The 22,774-nt window shown below is 41.5% G+C and overlaps 1 protein-coding gene across 6 annotated transcripts; it reads right to left on the bottom strand.

The window, feature by feature from the left end:
* Nucleotides 1-295: 295 nt before the first annotated feature.
* Nucleotides 296-20,661, bottom strand: PTGFR (prostaglandin F receptor). Of its 6 annotated transcripts, none has more exons than XM_064665574.1 (3): nt 20,564-20,661; nt 17,955-18,802; nt 296-2,474 (listed from the first exon to the last, which is right to left on the bottom strand). In XM_064665574.1, exons 2-3 carry the CDS (start codon nt 18,741-18,743, stop codon nt 2,172-2,174), a joined length of 1,092 nt encoding a protein of 363 aa, XP_064521644.1. In that variant the 5' UTR covers nt 18,744-18,802; nt 20,564-20,661; the 3' UTR covers nt 296-2,171. The 6 variants fall into 6 exon arrangements, with proteins under 6 accessions (XP_064521644.1, XP_064521641.1, XP_064521646.1 ...); XM_064665571.1 differs by lacking the exon at nt 20,564-20,661 and adding an exon at nt 19,970-20,068; XM_064665576.1 differs by lacking the exon at nt 20,564-20,661 and adding an exon at nt 19,970-20,068 and having other exon boundaries at nt 18,276-18,802.
* Nucleotides 20,662-22,774: the final 2,113 nt, after the last annotated feature.

The raw sequence follows: 22,774 nt of genomic DNA, 5'->3' as shown, positions 1-22,774 counted from the left end.
ACAAAATATTAACAGCAAAACTCCCATTTTTTCCAGGATTCACAGCAGATGTGAAACATGTTGGCAGGTATTTGGATAAAAATACTTCTGTCCCAAACACTGAACTCCCTCAGCTCCGCTTCCATTTGCATTTTCTGAGAACTGGACCTGTCCGGCCTCAGACAGCAAAGTGTTCAAACACTAGCACCTCCTATCACCTCCTGTCTTGAACCCAGTGTGAGGTTTTTTGTCATAAGTATTATTTTTAACAACTTTGGATCTCTTTTGTTACACAAAAATACCGTAACGCTCACGATACAGTTTGATAACTTTAATGAGGCTTTACAATTTACATTCAATATGTATTAGTACACAAAATATAAGAAATCACATATACATATAAACTTCTGTTTGCTTTGCAAGTCAACCAGTCTGAACTACACAAGCTACATTTATTCACACAACAAAATGGAACATTGTCGAGCTTCATTCACCGATCAAACATCTCAACAACTTACGGACCAACAGTTTTTTTTGCAGCTGCTAAAACAACAATCTCCCATAAGGAACAAATAATTTACATCAACAGATACACTGACACCACACTCTACAAAATGAAAAAGCCAAACTGAGCACTGAGTGAATGCCTCCAGATTTCAGCAGAACCCACGTGAAGCAACAGTGCAGAACTTACACCAGCATCAAATCTGCCCACGGCTTATCAGCTCCACGACTGAGAAAATAAATCACATACAGAAATTCTTTAGGGTAAATGAAGCCATTTCATTACAGGGTTATTTAACCCACTTATTTTTCAACTTTTTTAAAACAAAAAGGAAATAGCTTTAAAAAAAAAATTGAAATATTTACACCTTTTGATTTTTTTATTTTCTGACTTAAACTATTCTCACGTACAACATGAATTTGTACTTTGTGAATAGTTTTGGTCCCTCAGACTGTTTTCTTGGTGAATCTGTTTTTAACCATTTTGTTCAAATATAACAACACTTCACTAATGTAGTTATTTGAAGTTAAGTAGATAAAAATAAAATAGATCTTTTTATCCTAAAACAACACCTCTCATTTTTTGCTTCTGAACAGCATACAGTCACAAAAACCAAAGCTTCTGTTAGCAGCATTATAGGTGAAGGGCCTTTTGTGTGAAGTCCTGGAAACCTTCTGGTACCTTCAAATATACTGAATGTTCTCAGCTCTTCAGACACAGACCCTGCAAAAACTGAGCATTCAGCTTTCACAAACAAAACCATGTTCCCAAAGCAGTTCCCTGCAGAGGTGTTCATTTGGTCACACACATTTTCACGAGACACATGTGACCTTTTAACAAATGAAGCAGATGTACCACATGAGCATTTCAGTATGTGCACTAGGGGAACACTTCCAGAATTGTCCTTCAGTTCTGGGAGGGAGGGGAAAACCTATTTTTACAGACCAACCACTGCTTTATGTCTGGTCATTTCAACAAAACTTGTTGAAAGGACTAAAAACTCACCAATGAATCTGAAAATGTAACTAAGCAAGCTGAGCTGATCTGCTCCTGTGTTCCCACAGGAAACCCTGGGTTTTGTCAGTGAGCTGAAAGGAACACTTCCACTGATGAAGCTTGCAGCTCTCCCCAAAAACTCATGGAATAGTCAAGAGGTCAAGTCAATGAACCAAACAAAGTGGATCATTTCATAAACTAGGAACAAGCAAAATGTCTTTTATATACACAATTGGTAAATTCAATGCTTAGAAGCAAAGAATACCCTTATGGAAAGGACACTGGACTTTATCCTAGAAAGAAGTGACTCTGCAAAGGATTTGGGGTAGAGAAAATCTACTCCTTTTAAAAATCACCTTGGAGAACACTTTTGCACTCGCATCCAGTCTTAAGAAGCCCTCCAAGGTTTGGTGGGGAGTATTATAAGGAGCCCTGTTCACTTTAGTACCTGGAAGGGAGAAATATGGATGACTTATCCTTCCACTTCCAGTTTTGGAAGGGATGTATTCCAGAAAGAATTAAAACATCCCAGGGCATCTTTTGGAGTAGCAATATCAAACCGGTGAGCGACAACAGCAAACCACTCACAATTTAAAAGATGTGCCAAAGCACTGAGCCTTGGAATTCACTTCAAGGTACTGCCCGTGCACCAGCGTTGCCTCCACTGTCTCTTCACAGCCTGTGTTAAACTTCACTGTCCCCTCGAGCTGAGCGGCCGCGGGTTTATCTGTTTGGAACTCGGCGACTCGGATATCGCCGCGACCTTCAAAGAATTCTTGATGGAGCTGAGCTCCCACACGTGCAAGTTCACGATGTGAACGCCACAACAGCCCCTCGTGATCTTGTACAGGTTCCTGAGCACGGCCTTCCGGAGGAGAATGTACACCCAGGGATCTAAAATCTGGTTCCACGTGGCCATTCGGAGGGCGAAAAGGATCGTTTCGCACGTCTCCTTCGAGCGGCTCTCGTTAATCCCAATCCTGGCCATGGTCACCTGAAAATGGAACGTTTTAAAATAATGCATCAAAAAAAAAATACGCCAAGAGAGCACACAAATCACCTGCAAATGGAATATTTTAAAATTACACATTAAAAAATAAAAATACACCAAGAGAGCACGTAAACGAGTGGAATCGTTTCAGCTTTGTCTCTGATCTTCACACCTTCACGGCATCAATGCCTCCCAGTTGCAATGTGAATTCTGTCAGGCATATAACATTTATCATCCTGGAAATCCTCTCATGTTTTACACAGGACACACACGTGTCTCTGCTGAATTACTTCTGCTGAACTTTGAGCAGATGATGGCAACCAGCCAGGGAATACCCTCCAAAACCAGGGACTGATTTGAGCAAGAAATAAAAACTTAATCCAGAAGTTGAGCTAACAAAGCATGCCAAGACTGTTCCAGGGATGGGTTTTTTCAAGGACAGAGGCCACCAGCAGGTCAGAACATTTTTATGAAAGGTTTTTTCACATCTTCCTAATTAAAGGCTACAGAAGGAATAAAGCAGCTTGATTTCAGCAAGAAGATTCATATGTTTTAAGCTGCAACAGAACATAATTTATTGACACCAGAGGATTTAGAGGTTTATAGGGAAATTTAAGCCATGGTGACAAAAGCCACCAACACCCCTCCTCTTGCCAGTGGAGACACAGATGGGTTCCTGTCCTGAGTTCCTGTGTGAGGAAAGCCTGATCTGCAAAGCCAGGAATCTTACCATAAGGTGGTAAATTATCTCTCTCTCTCTCTCATTAATGTTCAAAGCACACGAAGACTTTTTTGGTAGAAAGATGAAACACTGTAAGGCTTTCAGTTCCAAAGCCTTTAAAACAAGTTATTTAACCAAGAAACAGGGTATTTTACAAACTGATGCTATGAGTACACTGATTTATTGGGCCATGAAAGGTAGGGTCAGTCTGTCCAAGTGCAGAAAGCTGTATTTTCAAAAAGATATATTTGGGGGGGGGGGAACACCAGCAACAAAAAAAGCCTAAAATCAATGATGAGAGAAAACTAAAGCTCAATATTCCAGCAAACCTATTTTACTCCTTTTTAAACGCCTCTCTTCATTCCCAGACTCTAGCTATAGCTTGCAGGTCACCACATCTGAGTCTAAACTTGAGTGGAACAAAGTGAATGCATAAAAGGACACTGAACTTGCTTGATTAAGCATCAGATTGACCATTTCTGTGTGGCATCTATGGGAGCAGCAAAGAAATCCCCCAGGAACACTGCTAAGGAAGCTGGTAGGACTGACAGAAGCACAGCTGGGAAGCGGTGTGAGGAGGAGGAGGAGGAGGAGGAGGAGGAGGAGGAATGTCTGAGCACCAAGCCAACACAAACACCAGCCAGTTCCCTGAATCTGCTTTTCACCCCACAACCACTGGGCACATTCCTCTCTGACATCAGCAGCCCACCCAAACTTGAACAACTCCTTTGGCTTCTGCAGGGGATGTTTTTTCAGGGCAGTCTACATTTTATTTATTAGAGGTCTAATACCACAAGCCAAACTCAGAATATTTCTTACTCATTCAAGTAGGACTGGGCAGCAAATGGGAGCTCAACAGAGCTCACAGACCAACATCCTTATCCCACACAGCTCACACTTGACTTAATCCAGACATACAGCTTCCTAACCTGCTTCTTGTTGGACTTCAAAATTCATTTGTTGTTAATAAATGCCAAATCCAATGCAGTTTCATGCTCAGAAAAAAGAAGCAGTAGATGTTGCCATCGAGGAAAAGCAGCTCCATCCAGATTTTGTAAAGCTGTATTATTTTCTCTCGTGTTACCCAGCAAACTTGTGAGATTCCCTTCCATTCAGAAGTAATCACCTCTAAATGAATCTATTCATATAATATACCTCTGCTTTGATTATGGATTTACATGAAATAAATCAGGGCAAGGAATATTGAAACATAATTTATGGATTCTGAGACTTGGAGAAGCTTCATCCAGAACATTCAAGTTACCTCTTCTGAACATAGAGCTTTATGTACATAGACAATTGCTTAAGCAACTCAGCTGTGAATCTCTGTATTTGAAATAATAAGATAAAACCTAGATTAACAACTAATTTTGTTTCATAAAATACAAATTTTCTAGCCATATTACTTACATCATTTGGGAATATTAAGAAGAAATTAAAAAATATTTTCTTTCTTCTATCACTGAAACTAACACAAAATAATATCCCAGATATCTGAAGTTCTGAAGGCTGAGATTTCCATACAGAAATAGACCAAGAGAATCTCATTCCAGCCCCGAGCATGAGCATTTTTGTCCTAAAACACTTTGTGTCTTCTGAGAAAACATATCACAAAACTGCACCAACAGTGCTAAGAGGTGACTATGTCCTGGAGCCTTTCTAAAACCATCTGCTCATTTCTAGAACAAGACCCTAAACTCCAGCTGAGGAGGGGTAGAACGGAGCGAAGTCAATATAAATTATTAGTTCTATCACATTTTCACAGTCAATTGGTTTCTTTGCATTTAAATTCTTATGATGCTGTTCCAAAGTCAGTTTGAAACTGTAAGTTATAAAAAGGGACTAATACACTCCCAGGTTTTTAGTTAAGGATTCCATTGAAGCAAAAAACACAGCAGACAGTCTGTATTTGCTCCCTGGGCACGAGACACTTGTGCCACCAGCTCAGGAACTGCAAGCAGAGCTCTGAGAGCAGGACCACCTCTGCAGGCACAAAAGGCCACTTCTTTCCTTCTTATTTGACTAATAGTGGGCAATAATTAAGTCAGGAAACCAATTCAAAGACTTTTTTCCTTCCCTGTAGATCCACCAGGTTACTCTGACAAGGGAATTCTGTTCCCTGTAGCCAGCAGTACACAAATGGGGAAGTGGGAAAGGAAATGCAATTGCATCATATTTAATTGCCTTTGATGTGCACAAGTTCCTATTCATGCAGATTCAGCAGTATGACTCAAAAAATTAATCTCCAGCTGGTAAATAATAAATGTAACTCGTGACGTTTTCTAACCTATTTAGAAATGTAAGAATCCAAGTAGCACTTTGCTGATTTATTCAATGTTTATATGAGCACAGCTGTAGTGTGTCTCCCTGGTTTGCAAAAAAAAAAAATAAAATAAAAAAGAAATGATGTAACCAAGACAATTCAAACTTTCTTTAAAAATAGGAACTATAAAAGCACAACTGTAAAAGCAATTTTTTAAACCAAGGGTACCTGCTTGTAAGATATAAAGTCATCCTGACTCATATTAGCCCTTACTGGTTTAGGGAAAGACCTGAGAATTCCCTGTATCTAAAAATTAAGAGAAATGAAATTTGTGTCAAGCAAGGACTTGACACAGTACATTAAACTTCTCCATACTTTCTGTCCAACTTTAAGCTTCACTAAAACCAAGGCTCGCTTTGCAAGATCCAGGAAGCCTGATGGAAAATTTTTTAAAACCATTTTGAAATTGTTGACTTCTCCAGTTTTGCACCAAGCAGAGAGCACCAGAGAACTGCCATTTCCCCGGGGGACAAAGCTCAGTGCAACAAACCGAAAAAACTCCGCTCCAAAGCTTCACACCACTCTCCAAACGTAAACAGCACCAATTTAATTTAATTTCCCCTCCAACTGGAGCTCCAGGAGAACAGCTAACGGGCTGAATGGCTGTGCTGCTCAGTCACATTCCCGTTAGTCCTCAAGGACAGCCTGTCCAAACAAGCAGCAGACTTCACAGCCAGTTAGGAAATAAGACAAAAATGCTCCTTTGATGCATTTCAGTGCTTAGGCTCTAAATCCAGGTTCTATCCTTGACTTCAGGAAACTGGAAAAAAAACAGTCACCGAGAGACTGACATGGAAAGCAGAGTGGACAAATATCAGAAACTCTCGTCCTCTGCAGCCCTCGGGCTCCACTTCCCTGTGGGAACCTCGCAGACCCTCCCAAACCTCTTCCTCTTCCTTTGGATTTCCTTACAAGCAGTTGGGAAGATTTCCATTGATGGAATAAAGTCCATGGATTTTTCAGTCTTTGCAGAGTATTTATATTTTGTCACTGAACCCAGAGGTGCAAATCCCCTTCTCCTAAACCACACAGGGCTCAAGGCAGAACTTTACTGATCGTGTCCCACTCCATGGAAACAAAACAACGTACACTTATCCTGAATTTCCAGAAGTTTTTGGAACTTCCACTACTCATGCTACAAAAGAAGCTGCAGTCTGCTAATAGGCCAGAGATCATACAAGATGCCACTTTGTAGCACTCTATAAACACAAACTTTAAGAAAAAAAAAAATTGCAAAATAGGGGGAGGGAGAACTAAAAATGCATTGAATATTCACATTTTATGTACCGTTTTATATCTCCTGACAACAGCTATTTGAAACACTGAGAGCAAATTGCCTGTATCATTTGTTATACAGATCTTGCAGTATATAAACCACACATTTGTTGCAACAAAGCTGAGCATGCTTCACTCTGTTTTTTATGTGATTCTGTAAGTCAGGGTAAAAACAAGGGCTTCCAAGAAATATGCAGTGCACTACTCCTGCCATCAAAATGTTAGTGCACACACTGTTCTACTTATGCCACATAATGCTTTTTATGTTCTTGATCTGCAACGTGTTTTTCCCCTAATGTTTTCCTTTCTCTTTCCAAAAGACAAACGTGAACCGTGTCTTCAACTTTTATATGCCAGATGATCGTTCAGCCCAGCAGTTAAATTTTAACTGAGCACAGTACTTTTATAGAAAATGTCAAATTAAAAAAGGAATTGTAGATGAAAAAATACGTGAGCAAGCTTTCCTTCACACTGAAGTCCAGAGGGTACTTTTAACAGCACACGCAATAATTCCTTGTGGAAAGTTTTGCAGGATCAGCTCTTCAGAAGTAGCAGCAGAAGAAGGCAATCTCCTTTTCTCTCATGTATACTTCTGTGGCAAAGTAGTAATGCCAAAAATTAAGAGTGGATCCACTGACTCACTATTCAGCTGGGGAAAAATCTGTGTCTAACTCCCAAAATCAAGTTCTGGCCCAAAACAGGTAAATCAAGGATGGTGATTACTACCTGCCACGATATACATCCTTAAATGTGTAAGTTTGATTATTATCCTGATAAAAGCAGCGAGTCTGAGAAAGACCTTTCCCCTGTCAGGATCACAGGAAAAACAGAATCCAAAGAGAACCCAAATAAGAAACTGCCAGAAAGGATTTGAATTACCAGAGGCAGCTGGGATTGCCAAATTATTTTACAGAAATTTAGCCTCTGTGCACTCCATATTTGCTCCCTTAAAATGGAGCTGCACAAACGTGGAGGTATTGTGGGAGTCACCATCCCTGGAGGTGTTGGAGGTGAGACTGGATGTGGTATCAGTGCCATGGGCTGGGAACCATGGCAGGGTTGGATCAAGGGTTGGACTGGATGATCTCAGAGGGCTTTTCCAACCCCACTGATTCTGTGATTCTCTGATTCTGTGTTCTGAACAAACCTTTGTAAACTTCTTGAAATGAGATTTTTCTGTACGCAAGGATTTCTCAAAATTACTGAAAAAAAAATCCGTGAAGTGCCACAACATTATACTCACTATTTGTATTTTATTAAATGCCTTTGGCATTATCATGCTCTATGCAATTATGAAGTAAGTCTTATACACAGAAGGTGTTGGGGTTTTTTGCATATAAACTTGCAAACATTAACTGAAAGTGAAGACTTTATTTTCTGTCAGCTTTCCCCTTAGACACTACCTATTTGCATCTGCTTTGCAGTAGCATAAATTCAGGCTGGGCTTGAATGAAGCATTCCAGGCCACTTCTCTTTGTTCCTCCTAAATAATCCAAATATTTCTATCTATGGTTTGACAGCCCTTTTTCCTTATTTCCTTTCCTCCCAGTCAAAATTAGAAATACTTTGCTCCAACTAGCTGGTAATGTAATTACTCTCACAGCTTAATTGATAATTCGTTTGAGAGGAAAGTTTTGTGGATAAGGGTAGAAAAGTTTCTAGCACTGGAAAGAGTAAATGACTCACTTCATCATGAAAAGACACAGCAAACACACCAAAGTCAAATAAACAACCTGTTTCCTGAGCTACATGTTTTAAAGTTACAGGAAGGCCTGATCCCATGGCGTGAGGAATGTGTTCCTGCCTAAGAACAAGGCCTGCAACCAAAATATCTTACACAAAAAAATTAATTGTACAAATAAAATTAAAACATTCTTTACCCTCCAACGCTGAGAGGAACTTTACAGGACAACTGTAAGGACTAGAAAACAACAGAGTATTTCTAATACTGCATAATAAGGGACATCCTTAAGTATTCAGGGATGCAAGCACTATACATATTCATACTTATTCTTCCATTAAGGTCAGCTGGGTAAAGCTTCAAATCCTGGAAATGATCTATTACTTCTCTTTTGTTGCTTTGCTTCTCCAGGTTTTCACATTCATTTGGGAAAAAAATCCCATTTTTAATGGTTAAATAAATAGTCTAATTTATTTAGGAGTAACAGGACTTCTCTCACTAATACCTGACAAATGCCCAAAGAAAGAATCACAAATAACACACAATACTTGGGAGAAAGAGAACTGTCTGAATGCAGAAAAAAAAAAAAGACAATATATAGACAACCTGAGGAGAGATACAACACAGATTCAGCAACCAGAGGCAAATCTTCCACTTCTGTCTTTCAGAGCATGAAGATGCTCCACTGGGAATGCAGGATCTGCCAGTTCTTACCTGGCCAGTTTTTTAAATTCTCTCTGATGTGTTTCTTTTGTCTAAGAATCCAAGAGTTAGGCTGAACTCTCTAAGGGTTCCTTGGACAGGTCACTCCCTGGTTTCAGAGGAATGTCACACACCCAGTGGTTTTCAGGGCAAGTACCACCAAATCCAGAGATATCCAGACATATTAGAAGTGTTAAAAGAAGGGAGAGAAGAATTTCAGAGTGAGTCAGTCATGATACATAGTGGGCCTTTTCACCTCAGGAATGCAGATAGCTTTGATGTGTGACCAAGCCTGCAAGACCTCTATTAACAACAGGTCTAAAAAAAGTGAAGAACCTACTCTATTTTCTACCAGTGGAGAGTCAGACATTCAGCTTGAGTATCTGAGAAATGATGGTGTTCCTTGTATGGGTGTAGGAGGAAAAAAAAAAAAGGTATGTTCAGTTGTAACTATATTTTATGTTTATCATGGATGCAACATACACAGTGGAGGAAAACAAAATCTTCTTGAATATCATAGAATGTCACAGAATCATTAAGGTTGGAAAAGACCTCTAAGATCATCAAGTCCAACCATTTCCTCAGCACCACCATGTTCACCACTAAACCACATGCCCAAGTGCCACATCCACATGCCTTTTGAACACTTCCAGGGATGGTGATTCCAGCACTTCCCTGGGCAGCCCATTTCAATGCCAGATCACCCTCTCAATGAAGAAGTGTTTTCCTAATTTCTGATCTAAACCTCCCTTGGCACCCTTGTCCTTCTTGAAGATGGATTAGAGTCACAGTCACCTAATGACTTGGTGCTAGCTGATTTGCAGTGTTTGAAAACCTGGCTGGAGGCAAAGGAAGACATGATCTGTTGCTTTCATGTTGCTGTTTTTTTTAAAATCACCTTTGTTAAAGTGACTTATTTTATATATCATTCTGGAGAAGTAAACTAAGAAGCCATGAACAGAAATATCAAGGCTATATTAGCAATATATTTACCAAGCTGGAATATACAACTCACAATCATATTTTTCTTTAGTATTGTCAAATAAATTGAAAGGGACTGTTTTGCAGCTGGACCACTCAGGTGGAGGAGGGAACACAAAAATTGTCTCCATCTAAGAGTGATTTATTTCTCAGTACTTCTGTGCAAGCACGCTCCAGGTAAAACACAGATTCAATTTTATTTCCAGTTCACTAATGAACTGTAAATCCTAACTCCAATTGCTACCACTTACATGGATCCTCACCTCCTTCCTGCTTCACCTGCTCTTTCTCCATGCAGTGAAGCAGGTGGGAGCATAGCTGGTCACATCCTTCCCAGCACAAGAGTCTTCATCCTCATGTCCTAACATTGGTCATAACACAGGTCAAAACCTTTCTGCAACGTCCTGCTACCTGGCCACTGCTGTTCCTAAAAGCACATCCACAGAACCCAAAATGGGACAGAGCTCCTGCTCTGCTGGGGATGGGCACACCAGGAACAGGCACCCTCCAGCCCGGGGAGCTTGCAACAAAAACTGCAATTCAGCAGTTCCTCTCAGACATTCACACATTCTGCAGTATTCCTGAGACAACCAACTTCTACTAGAAAGCATTTATCAACATCATGCCAAACTAAAGCTGTGAATTAACACCATAATTATCTCTCAGAATATATGAATCTATATCACACCCTGAAGTCTGCCATTAAATCTGGGAAGGGTGAAGGACTTTGTGGAGTTGCTCCATGTGAGTGTATTTGTCCCTGAGACTTTTCAGCAACAACTTTACCATTTAAGGTGTTTAGATACTCAGGAAAGAGAACTTTCCTAAAATAACTATCCAAAAATGGTTATGCTGTGTATGACATTTTCCAAAGATGGTTATGCAGTGTATGATATTTTCAAGTAAGAAAGGCCTGAATAAGTGTAATATCTAGGAAACAGGAAGAATTCTCTTATACCAAACAATGGAATGGATGTCAAACTGACTTTTTAATATCAAGCACAGAATCCCAAAAATTTACCAACTGAATAAATAAGCAGAGGTTACGAATGGCAAATTTATTTGGGTGAGGTTTGGAGAATTTGATTTTTTGAGATGGTAACTTCAAAATTGGAAAAAAAAAAATCAGAAGTTTCTGTGATAGTCACTGACATCTATTTGGAACAACGTACTGTGTTTCAATTTTATAGATCTTCATAGTTTAATTCGGTATATATCATCTAAATTCAAAAATAAAGATGGAAGAAACTATGAAAGAAAACCAGAACAACATTATTTTGAAAATGCCACGTTCTCACATGACTCACAACCTGCCTTCCCTACTTTCTTCCCTCCAAAACAATCTTATTGTATTCTGATGGCACTGCATTTTCAGAAGAGGCTTTACATAAGTTTTTCCAAACAGCACGAGTAAACACAGATAACAAAAACTATATATATGCTCTCCCAAGAGCCTCTGGTAAAGGGCAATCTGTCAATCTTAGCCTTTCTTCCTCCCCTGGTTCATATCATCACTTAGCACCACCATCCATTTCTTCCCCAGCGCTTCTTTCCTGTTTAGAGAAGATCTCAACTGCTCAGCTCCCTGACTTCTGGGAGAGGGAGGTAAACACTTGAATTACAAATATAGCCACAATTAATATAGAGTTTCTAAGCACTCTGTGATAAACTATGCCCTGGCCCACACTTACAAACATTTTTTTTAAATGATTCATATTTCTCAGAAAGGATAAGGCCTGTAAGATCTCTATGTGCTGTAAAAGAGGAAAATAGGAACAGACCAATTCTGAACAGCAAAACAGTACCTTTGAAATTCAGTATCATCTCAGGTGGGTATACTCTAAAATTAATCTCATTCCATTTCTCATCTAACCTGGAGGAAATTTGCCAGCTGTGCCTTTCATTTTATTCAAAATAAAAGAGAGATCTCTATAACCAATACTAAAAAAATGCATGAACATCTTATCCAAGGGTTTCTAGTATCATAGAAACACATCTGAATAGGTGGATTGAATTTTTAAATGCACTGTATTAAACTCTGTTGCTGTCTCTGCAGACATCTGCAAATTCTTTCCAGGGAATATTTTCATGGGGACATACAAAAGCACACTCAAATTGTCTGAGTTGCTGATTAAACCTTATTCCAGGGGAAACTAAGCTGGAAAGACACTTGTGTCTTGAGACTAACAAAAACTTCGATTCAAATAAGTGTTCTCTTTCCTCTTCAATCCTAAAATGAGTTATTAATTTCAAAATACCTTTTGGCCCATAATATCAGCAATGACAGTTACCTTTCAGCAATTTAACCCTCAGTATCAGAGGCTCATTTGGAAGAACTCAAGCAAGAACAGGAATTGAATTTGCACAGTGTTAATGGATGTATCAGGAAACCCAGCAAGCAACCAAAGGATCACGACAGGAGGGAGAGCAAGAGCCCTTTCTCTAGTGTAGCTCGAAAGACAAGCAAACTCATGAGATTCTTCTTTCCAGAGGAACCCAGTGAGCATTTTATTCGTTCAAACTGCCCCTCCTGATCTCTTCTGACACAGCAAGGTCTGGAAGAGAAATAACTACCTACAGTCGACAATAACCATTAATGTATTGATGCTTTGGACTAGACATAGAGGTGTATTTGCAGGCCTGCTGCTGGCAAAAACCTTTCTTTCCTTTCCCTATGAAACTGGTTCGTTCACTAAAACCACTGTGGCAGCAGTGGGCCCCTGAGATGGGCTTGCACCCGTCCTCAGAGGTGCAATGACAGCATCCAGCAAGAACCCACAGGGGAGAAGCATCACCCAGACCCAACAAACATCTGGCAACACATCCCATCTCTGTACGGTGTCAGCAGACAACCACTCTAGCAAGAATTCAACACCAAAAGCTAGCACAAGCATAGTAATTATCACTGATTATCTTCTTTAAAATCTGAATCTTGAAAACAACAAATTTTTTTCCCTCTGAAAGTTTACAACAGCATTCAGAGCTGCAAAGGTTAGCTAAACATATCTAAGAGTATCTCCTTCTTCAGTCTTCAGAAACACATGACTAACTTATTCTTTTTCAAAAGGAAAGATCACTCTCCCTGCTGACAGCGCCTGTGCAGGCACAACAAGCTCACAGAGGCTGCAGCTTTGACTAAAAACCTGTAAGACAAGAACACACTTGTGCAGAGCAGCCACCAGGGAGATCTGGGGGGCTGTGCTGGACAGGTGGCAAGAGCCTCACTGGCAGAGTGTGGGCCTGCATCTTGGGACACCTCTCTGCTTCTCCTCAGCTGCACTTTCTGATCATGAAAAACCACCAGTTGCAAGAGAGTAATTTTTAAGTCACTCTTTTGTAGTAGGGCAATACAACCAGCAGTGGTTGAAGGCATACAAACAGCATTAATAAAGCAACGAGCTTTATTAATACATGATGCCCATCACACATACAAGCATAAGGTAGCAGAACAGAAATTTAAACTGCCAGCTCACTAAAAAAGACAGAAAACAAGAATGCAGGGAGAGACTTCAAGGGTTAAGGGGGTATGAACTGCTGGCAAAGTCACTATGCATGTGTGGATGTGACCACACATGCAAAACAACCCAAATGAGATGTACACAGATTGCCTTGTACACCAAACTACCTTATACTGTATGCAACTGGAACTTACTTAGTGTAAAACCTGCAACAAAGTGACCTCCTTTGGCACATATGATCTGTGAGTACCCAAAATACCTGGTGGAGCAAGCAGGGTGGGCTGGGGTGAGGGTATTCCAAGGAGAGCCTCCCTGTTAGCACACAGCTGCCCTTCTCACCAGCTCCAGAAGCACCTTTGTTGAAAGGACCCCTCAGATCAGCTCCAGCAGCTTCTAGGCTGAAGTGACTCAGTAAATTCTAAGCTGGACACAGCCCTAAGTGCACAAAAACCAGCCATCAAGCCCCACTGCATCTGAGGACAAGAAGAAGTCAGAGCAAGTTCAGAGAGACACAGTTAGCATAACAAATTGGAAAGGGAAGAGATTACACGAGAAGGGACTGATAAAAATTAATCTATGCAGTAAAAAAAGCAACTGAATAAGAGTTGATTTAATCGTATAAAATGAACAGCTGAGCCCTTTCCAAAAAAAAAAAAAAAACCAAAAAACAGGAGTGGTTATTTTGTGCTGTATAGGGGAGGTAAAACTGGAATGAAATTAATCAGATAACTGCATGGAAAAAGATCTTAACAAGAATAATTTGAATTCTTCTCAGGCTAAGACTGTGTTCCACACATGAAAAAGATCAGAAATTTCTCTGTATCACAATCTTTTTCTATTCCTCTAAAATAAATCCCTCCTGTCCACAATTACAGGCAGTTCTCTTTGCTACTCCAAAAAACAAAATTTAAAATACGTTTATCCCTCGAGCCCTACAGAATATGACGTACTGAAGTCAGAATTTGCTCACACAAACACAGCTCCAAAACCAAGCCGTTTCATGACAGGCCAGATGTCAAGTCACAGCCAAAAACCAGCTTTATATAACAACCTATTTCATCAGAGGTGCTCGTCACAAAATGCTCCAGCCCAACTATTTGCTTTGGGAATCCAGCCCCTTGGGATCAAATTTATCCAGCAAAATTCACATACCCCCAGCAAAGGGCTAAGGCTCTAGCAAGGATGAGAAACGATGACACCATTGACTATGTATATTATTGACTACATATATTGTTATAAAACTCATGAATTTCACTTGTCACCTTTTTTTGTGAATTCGCTCCCCCTCTCAGTTCCTCAAAAGCAGGTCAATGTTCCCCCTCATTCTCATACTTCATTAAGGAAAGATTCCCTCACGGTGGCAGAAAACTTGAAAAAGCTGCTCATGTTTGAAAAACAAATGAAATGGAGCTTCAGGAAAGAAATGGTAAGGAAAAAAAAAAATATCAGAAGGAAGTCCCTGTCCAACAGCTCCAGGCAGAGCTCCACATAAGCCATACCACAGGCTCTGCTTCTGAAAAATGCTACACATCTCCAGTAATCTTAAGGTAAAGGTGGTGACTGATTATACACTATATATTATTATCTATAATATTGTTAGCTATCTATGCATTTACACACACATAAAGGCATCAAAACAACTTCACCACCACTGAGCAGATGCACAAGTCAAGTTCAGTTCCACACCAGACACCATAAAGGACAATCCAGGGTCTTGGGACTCTAATGACATCTAAAGGTGATTTTGTCACAGGACAGTGACAATGTCTAAATATTAACTGCACTTGGAAAAAAAACATAGAATTGATTGGAAATCTAACAGTGAAGTCAATCTGTAGTGGAATTACAGTACTGGACTTGATTCTGGTGGCCCTGCACATACATCAGCAGACATAACACCAGACTAGACTGAAAGCAGAAGGAAAATAAACAAAGCAAACCCCCACATCAGACAGGAAATCACACAACGAATCCAAACTCTCCTATCTGCAAACCACATGTGGCATAAACCACATTGCCTTCCTCCACTTTCTCTTCCAAAGGTTTGTTTGGTTTCCAATTGCTTTGGTTTACACTGAGGCAATTGACTCTCACAAACATTTTGTTCTGTGTACTCTTCGGAATAGAGAACATAGTTAAAATTCACAATTCAAAGACTAATACTGACTTCTAGATTGAGCTTTAAAAAAAAAAAGTTAAGAAGCAAATGATTGAAGAACAATCATTTCCAGATAATTTCACCTATGGACACCTGCTCATAATCATGTCAAGAAAGACTTATTTTGGTACATGCTGATTATATTATAGAATATAAATTAATTTATATTCTATAATTCATTTCACAAATTAAAGGCCCTGAGAGGTGAAGATATATCAGATAAGCAGGTTTGAATTAGCAATTCATCATAAATCATACACTTTGATAAACCCTGGGTCACTTTAATGCAGCACTTAGGCAGCACGTCCTGACAAAGCTTTATCCCACTGCTGGCCAAAAAACCTTGCTAAATTAACACCACACTTATAATTCTGTTTGTATTCAGTGATTAGAATGCCATGAAAATAAAGACTGGGTAATTCAATTAATTAACTGGTATAAACTCTACGATCCTAAGAGCTAAGAAAGGAAATACCTACAAAGGACCCCATCCTTAGTACAATATATAGTACAATTAATAAAAATGGAAAGGCATAACAAAATTATCAACACTGAAAAACAACCACAATGGTTGCAATTTAGTGTTCCTTCATATGTTGAATAAATGAAGCACCTCTTTTGAATTAAAAAAGTTTGTAGGTCTTCTGACACCCAAGGGTTTTTAAAAACCAAATTAATTCCTACCTTTGAGAACAATTATTTTACCTGAAAATAAATGTCACCAGAGGATTTCATGGAATGTAAAGTCATCATTTGAGTTGCTCTCCTTAAAAACCACTCTGTGGCTTGCCCCAGACAAACTTCAGAAGGTGTCTGAAGTAACTGGAAGGAAGTTCACCACAAAACTTGCTATACTGCTGTGACAACTTTGTTTATGCTCTCCACACTACAGCCACGACACTGACAGAAGCCCACACGAATTTAAACTATGCTGCAGAGCAAGACTAGAAAAATTCTCTGTGATATGAATAGAAGTGAAAGAGGTTTTGTGCATTTCAGTGATGCAGACATTCATATCCAGACTTTCTCCTTAAAGTCTGTGATACTGTGATGCTACCTGCCAGATACACCCAACTGCTGCAGCAAAGCTAAATCAGTATCTAATTTAGAACTAACTCAGGTGACTTCATACCCTACCATAGGCAGTGAGCAGATGAGATACAGCTGATACAAATCTCAGATGTAAATATCTGTATTTGTTAGCTCAAACCAAAACTGCTCCTCATTTATCTCCCTGAAAAACTACAGGGCCTTGTTTTCAGGAAAGAAGTTAAGATTTCATACAGCTTGTAACTTAACCTCTCTGACCTGAGCAAAAAAATTCATTTTCTCCAGACAGGTTTACCACACTAAAAAGAGTTACAGCTTTATACCAGCTTTATAATGCCATCACACAACAGCAGCTGTCAAATTCTTTCCTGTATCACAATCCTGGTTCCTTTGGCTTAGAGTGTGCCCTAACAGGAGCAGCACTTACCACTCTGGGAGAGCCACAGCAGTGACAGCAGAGCCCCAAGATACAGCTGGGATGGCTGAGAGAGCACACCAACCACACACAGCAGCTTTGCCAGTCAGCTGTCCAGATTACAAGCCCAGCTTGCTTAGGGCTAAACCAAAGGTTATTTTAACCCACTGCCAACCCCTGTTTCTCAACAGGACTCTAAAGCAAAGCCCTTAACACCCTGTTAATGGAGTGGAGGATTTTTAAATTCTTAACTGTTACCTGCCATAACACAGCCCACAAGTATAGCAGTAAACTGTGAAAATAACAACAAACAGGCTGCCATAAATAAAAAAGTTACAGGAACCACAGTTCAGACTAAAAAGACTTCCCACTTCAAGATTTCACTGAATTTGTGGACAAGCTCACTATTTGTTCCAATGTATTCTAGCCACCATTCTGCTACCACTGTCTGCTTCACAGCACTGGAAATACAGTCCTCACAGTCCCTATATATTTAGCTTACTCAATGTATTTTGTTTATGCTCAGAAGTGGACAATAATTACCAAGTTTTTTATAGATGCACAGGTACATGCATTATGGACAATATGCATTAAAATTGGTATCATTGAACAAATAGAGCTGTTACCACAGCTCAAGCACTTTAAAACCTGGAGATAAAAAAGTATAACTTTTATACAGTGATGTGCATTAAACATTGGCAAACACATTAGGCTCTTACCAGGAATGGACTCCAGCAAATGCAAGAAACACACATTATAGCCAAGAGCTGAATGATCATTTCAAAATGATGAGATCTCCCTTGTCTCTGTTGACTTTTAAGTTTGACTCTTAAGAGGGTAATTCCTGTGACAGCATTGCACAAGAATGAAACAGCAAGGGCCAGTAACCCAAGGCAAGAAAAAAGTAAGAGATAAAATCTGTCTTCCCAGTCCTCAACATGTTCTGTTTTATAGAAGCACCAGGTCCTCGATGCTTGAATTTGGTAGGCTCTAAACCTAAGAATAGGCAGCAAAGCTATAAGAACAGCAAACAGACATACCATAGTCAACATCATTTTCACATGTCTAGAAGTCATTTTTGTAGAGTGAAATATTGGCTTAGTGACTCCAATGCACCGTTCAACGGCCATCACACTGCCCAGGAAGAGTGGGCACAGACCAAAGAAAACCATGCAGATGCCAAAAACACTGCAAAGAATGTTGTACTGGTTAAATCGGATCCAGTCTTTATCCGACGCATACACGAACACTGCAATGGCTCCGTTGATGAGGTGGCCGAAGAGATCTGTGACGACCAAGCCACTGGCAAGAAGCAAAAAGGAGGCTTTTGATTTCTGCCTGAATCTCTGGTATGCCTTCATGAGAATCGCTATGGCGAGGCTGTTGGACAAAATTCCCACCGTCATGAAGATTATTGAAAAGAAAACCGAAATTTTCTTCTCCGTGTGGCAGGTTGTGTTCCTCAAGGCTCCAAATCCAGCCAGCCCTGGTGATTTTGAACCGTTCATGGTTAGGAAGGGAGGCGCAGCCCTCAAAGCATTTCAGCAGTCTTGCAGTCAAAAGGCATCTGCAGTATTAAAAACAAATATACACAACACTGTAAAAGGCATACCACACTGTTCAAATGGTATTTGAAGCAGAAATTCCATAATATTAGCCTGTGGTACAAATCTAATTTTCCGGTTTTCTGTGTGATATGATATGGCATCACATTGTAAGCGCATCAGTCACGGGGTAAAACAATTATCTGCATGCATTATACAATGCAAATATAGCCTACAGGATCTTTAGAGTCTCTGCATGTGTATGATACACAAAGTAACATATAAAATACAAAATGCTCTTATACATGCAGTAAGAGAAACCATACAAACCATTCTGGTGGTTAACCTACGTTAAACAAACGTTTTTGCAACACACTCCTAGAATGACAGTATACGTCAGCCCAGCCACAGTAAAAAGTGAAATACTCAGACTGGAGCATTTAGAGATTACAATCGCACTCCATTTCTCTTCTCACTGTTAAACATTTATTTTCAAAACAATGTCCTAACATCTTCCAAACAATTCTCCTCTCACAATTTTTTGTTTCAAAGCTTTATCCTAACCGACACTGAAGCCTTTGACTTCCCAGCACCCTCGCTGAAGCTCAAACTTGGTTTTTAGACCAATTCAGAAACCCATTCTGCGAGTTGCTTTGCACTTTATCTCCCATCTCTGCTCCCAGGATATTTCTGCTGGCAAAAAGAAAACCTCCCAGGCAGGGGGGGAAAAAAAGGTACAGGGAAAAAAAAAAAAAAAGAAAAGGCAAAGGAAAAAAAAAAAAAAAAAAGAAAAAGAAAATGAAAGATAAAAAAAAGACAGGCGTTAATAACCCGTACTACAAACTGCCGCTGAAGTCTCTCGGTTACTGAGCTACACTGGGAACCGCGCACGCCGGAGCCAGGGGCATCTCTGCCAGCCAGGAGCGCTCGACCGGCAAAGTCCGGGGAAACTCCTCAGGCGGAGCCCGGCACTAAACTGCACCTCCCTACCCACACTCCCACCTCCCTACCCACACTCCCACCTCCCTACCCACACTCCCACCTCCCCACGCCCCAGCGCGACCCTCGGCGGTGCCGGGGAGCGGCGGCCCCTCCGCCCCTGAGCGCTGCTGCCGCCGGGGGCGGGGCGGGCACAAGTGCCGCGGTCCCGGCCCGGCCCTGCCGCTCCAGCCCCGCCGCCCCGGCCCTACCGCGGTCCCGCTCGGCCCCGCTCGGCTCCGTGTGGCTCCGTGGTGCGGACGGAGGCGCTGCGGGAGCTCCGCCGGCCCCGCTCCCACACCGGCCCCGCTCCCCGCCCGGCCGGCGCCGCCCGCCGCCCGCCCTCCCTCCGCCCCCGGCCCCGCTCCGTGCGCTGCCCGGCCGTGCCCCCGCACCTCAGCCCTGCCCCGGCGCTCCCTGCCCGGCCAACCTGCGGGGCAGCCCCGCTCCGGCGCTGTCCCGGGAGCCGCAGCCCCTGCGCTCGGTTCCTCCGGCTCCCCCCGCCGTGCCGGGGTGCAGCGCTGTCCCCCGGGAGCGGGGCTGCCCTGTCACGGCACGGCCGCGGGGCACCCCGGCCAGGCAGGGCGGCTGCCTGCCCACCCTGCTGCACCCACGGCGGTACCAGCTCATGGGGCAACCGAGGGAGGGGATGTCCTCAGCCACAGCCTCATCTCTGCGCTTTCCACGTGCTTCTTCCCAACTGCCGCCTTCGGCAGCGCGCAGGGAGTTCGGGAAGAGGTAGCTCCCAGGAATACTGTCCGGAACGTAGCTGGGCACATCACCGGACACGCACCCCTTGCACCTACCGGGTCACGTAGAGCTGACAGTGTTCCTTGGACAGTTTCTCCACTGGAGAAGTGGTGAGAACACATCCAGATGAGGCATTAGTGATGTTATGGATAAGGCTAGAGAGTCAAATGCTCTTCCTTTCCCATCATGTACTTACGCTGTTACAACTTGAAGTTATAGGTAACTTTTAAGTTCTTTCATCCATCAGTGTCTGGGACTACCAAATGGGCCTGAATGGGAATTTTTATGAAGAACTCTTCTATAAAAATAAGCCAAAATATAAAATCAAGGTCAGATTGTAAAAACAAGTTATAAAATGTTACAGAATTTCTCATGGGCAATAATGATGGAGAAGTTACATTTACTTGCATTGAGACACAGCCTTGAGTTGTACTATTCCTGGAGCCACAAGACAATTACTTAAAAATTAAAATTCTCAAACATACTACAGTTTTTGTATACCTTCATACCTTAAATACTATGGGTACAGTTTGCCTCTCCCTAATCCACCAGTGAGGAGATACAGACCAGGTAAATCCATTCTTTCAAATAGTATTTCAAGTCACTTACACAGACAGTTAAAAGCCCCACACGATGACCTTCTGCCTCAAAATACTTGTCAGATTTTGGCATTTTATCATACAAGGAGCAAAAATGCTCAGTTTGGTCTGATTGAGACCTATAAATTCCCACAAATTCTTAAGACAACAATAAAATATAAAAACATCTCAAAATACATTATTGCTCATTGAAGTTCAGGGGGAAATAGTTTCTTTTATGTTTCCCCGCCCAGAAATAAAAAGAGATGGAGATCTCAAACTACAAACAGCTTGCTCCATGCCCTTCTGTCCTACCCAGATTTCTTCACCCATCCCTCCTGAAATGGGGGGGCAATTCCATTTGAAAAGAAGCAATGAAGTTGGTACTTCAAGACCCTGCAATCTGGGAGGTAGAAGCTAAAACACCATTATCAGGTAGATAAAGACAAAGAGAAGAACAGGAAAACCTCAAGACAGCTGTTTCAGTGTGCTTGTAAAAATGTAGTTAGGGTAGGAAGGGAAAGGCAGGCCTGTAGAGTGCATCCTGAGTAAAGCAGTGCTCTGCCAAAAAGAGGGAGAGGAGCATTTCAGTTGCTGCAGAGATGGAGAAAGAAGGAAAGTAAATACATAAACTTTCATCTCTTTTGTTCAGACAAGAGGCATCACAGAGTGCTCCTGAACAGAAGCTCGAAGAGTTCTGTGCTGTGAGCAATGCAGCAGCACAGGAAGCACTGGCATAACCAGGATGGATATATCTGGAGCTCTGGACACGTTTGTGTGCTCCTGATACAAGAATAACTGAAATAGTGGCTTCTCTGGGGTGGGGTGGTTTTGTAGAGTTATGGCTAATTAAGATAGTGATTTCAGAAGGTGTTGGAGGGGTGAAAACTGGCAAGGACACCAGCAGAACTAAGTTTTTCACAGTGACCAATGGTCAGCTCCATTCATTTGCTGTTACTAATGAAGACAGCAGAAGTGACCAAAACTGTCCCACCACAGCCTCTGCTGTGGGTCCTGAGTGGGGAGCCACTGCTTTCTCAGGGGGGAACAGCCTTTCTCAGGTCGTACACCTGAGCAGGAGCTGTGGGAAGGGACAGGAGGGATTAATGTCATCTCCATCGGGGCAGTGGCTCTTCCTCTCACAAAATGTTTTCCAATCAACCACGATGGAGCAGGGTTTGACTGAGCTTCTTACATAGCTGAAAACAAAACCTGCAGGTGCAGGAGCCCCTTAGGAGTATTTCTGAGAGGCTGTGTCACTCTGGCTGTTCAAAGGCTGCAAAAGGCTGGAGAACTGAGGTGGTGGCATTGGCTCAGCTCACTGACTTCAGCACTTCTTAATGTGTAGGGGAGCTTGTGTTGGTTGCAAAACCCTGGGCTCCTGGATACTCCAAGAATCAGGAAGATAAATGCTCTTTTTTGCTCCAAGTTTCCACTTGAATGAAGGAATCAGCATTCCCTGCTCACCTTCAGTGGGTTTAAATTCAGCAGCAATAGTTTAACATATTTAGAGATAAAAAGATATGGACATAAAAAGACATCTCATGTGCTGTGACAATTGCAATCCACCCATTGGTTATCAAACTCCAAACAGTGGGAGAAAAATGTTAAAAAAAACTTCTGGATGAGGAAGCATGTTGCTGGTTGGGAGATAAAGTGTACAGTAATCAAATCCTCAAAGCCTCCCCT

Source organism: Pseudopipra pipra, chromosome 9 (assembly GCF_036250125.1).
Source record: "Pseudopipra pipra isolate bDixPip1 chromosome 9, bDixPip1.hap1, whole genome shotgun sequence".
NCBI lineage: Eukaryota > Metazoa > Chordata > Aves > Passeriformes > Pipridae > Pseudopipra > Pseudopipra pipra.
Note: the sequence above shows the minus strand (reverse complement) of the source record. Positions and strands in the feature narration are given on the sequence as shown.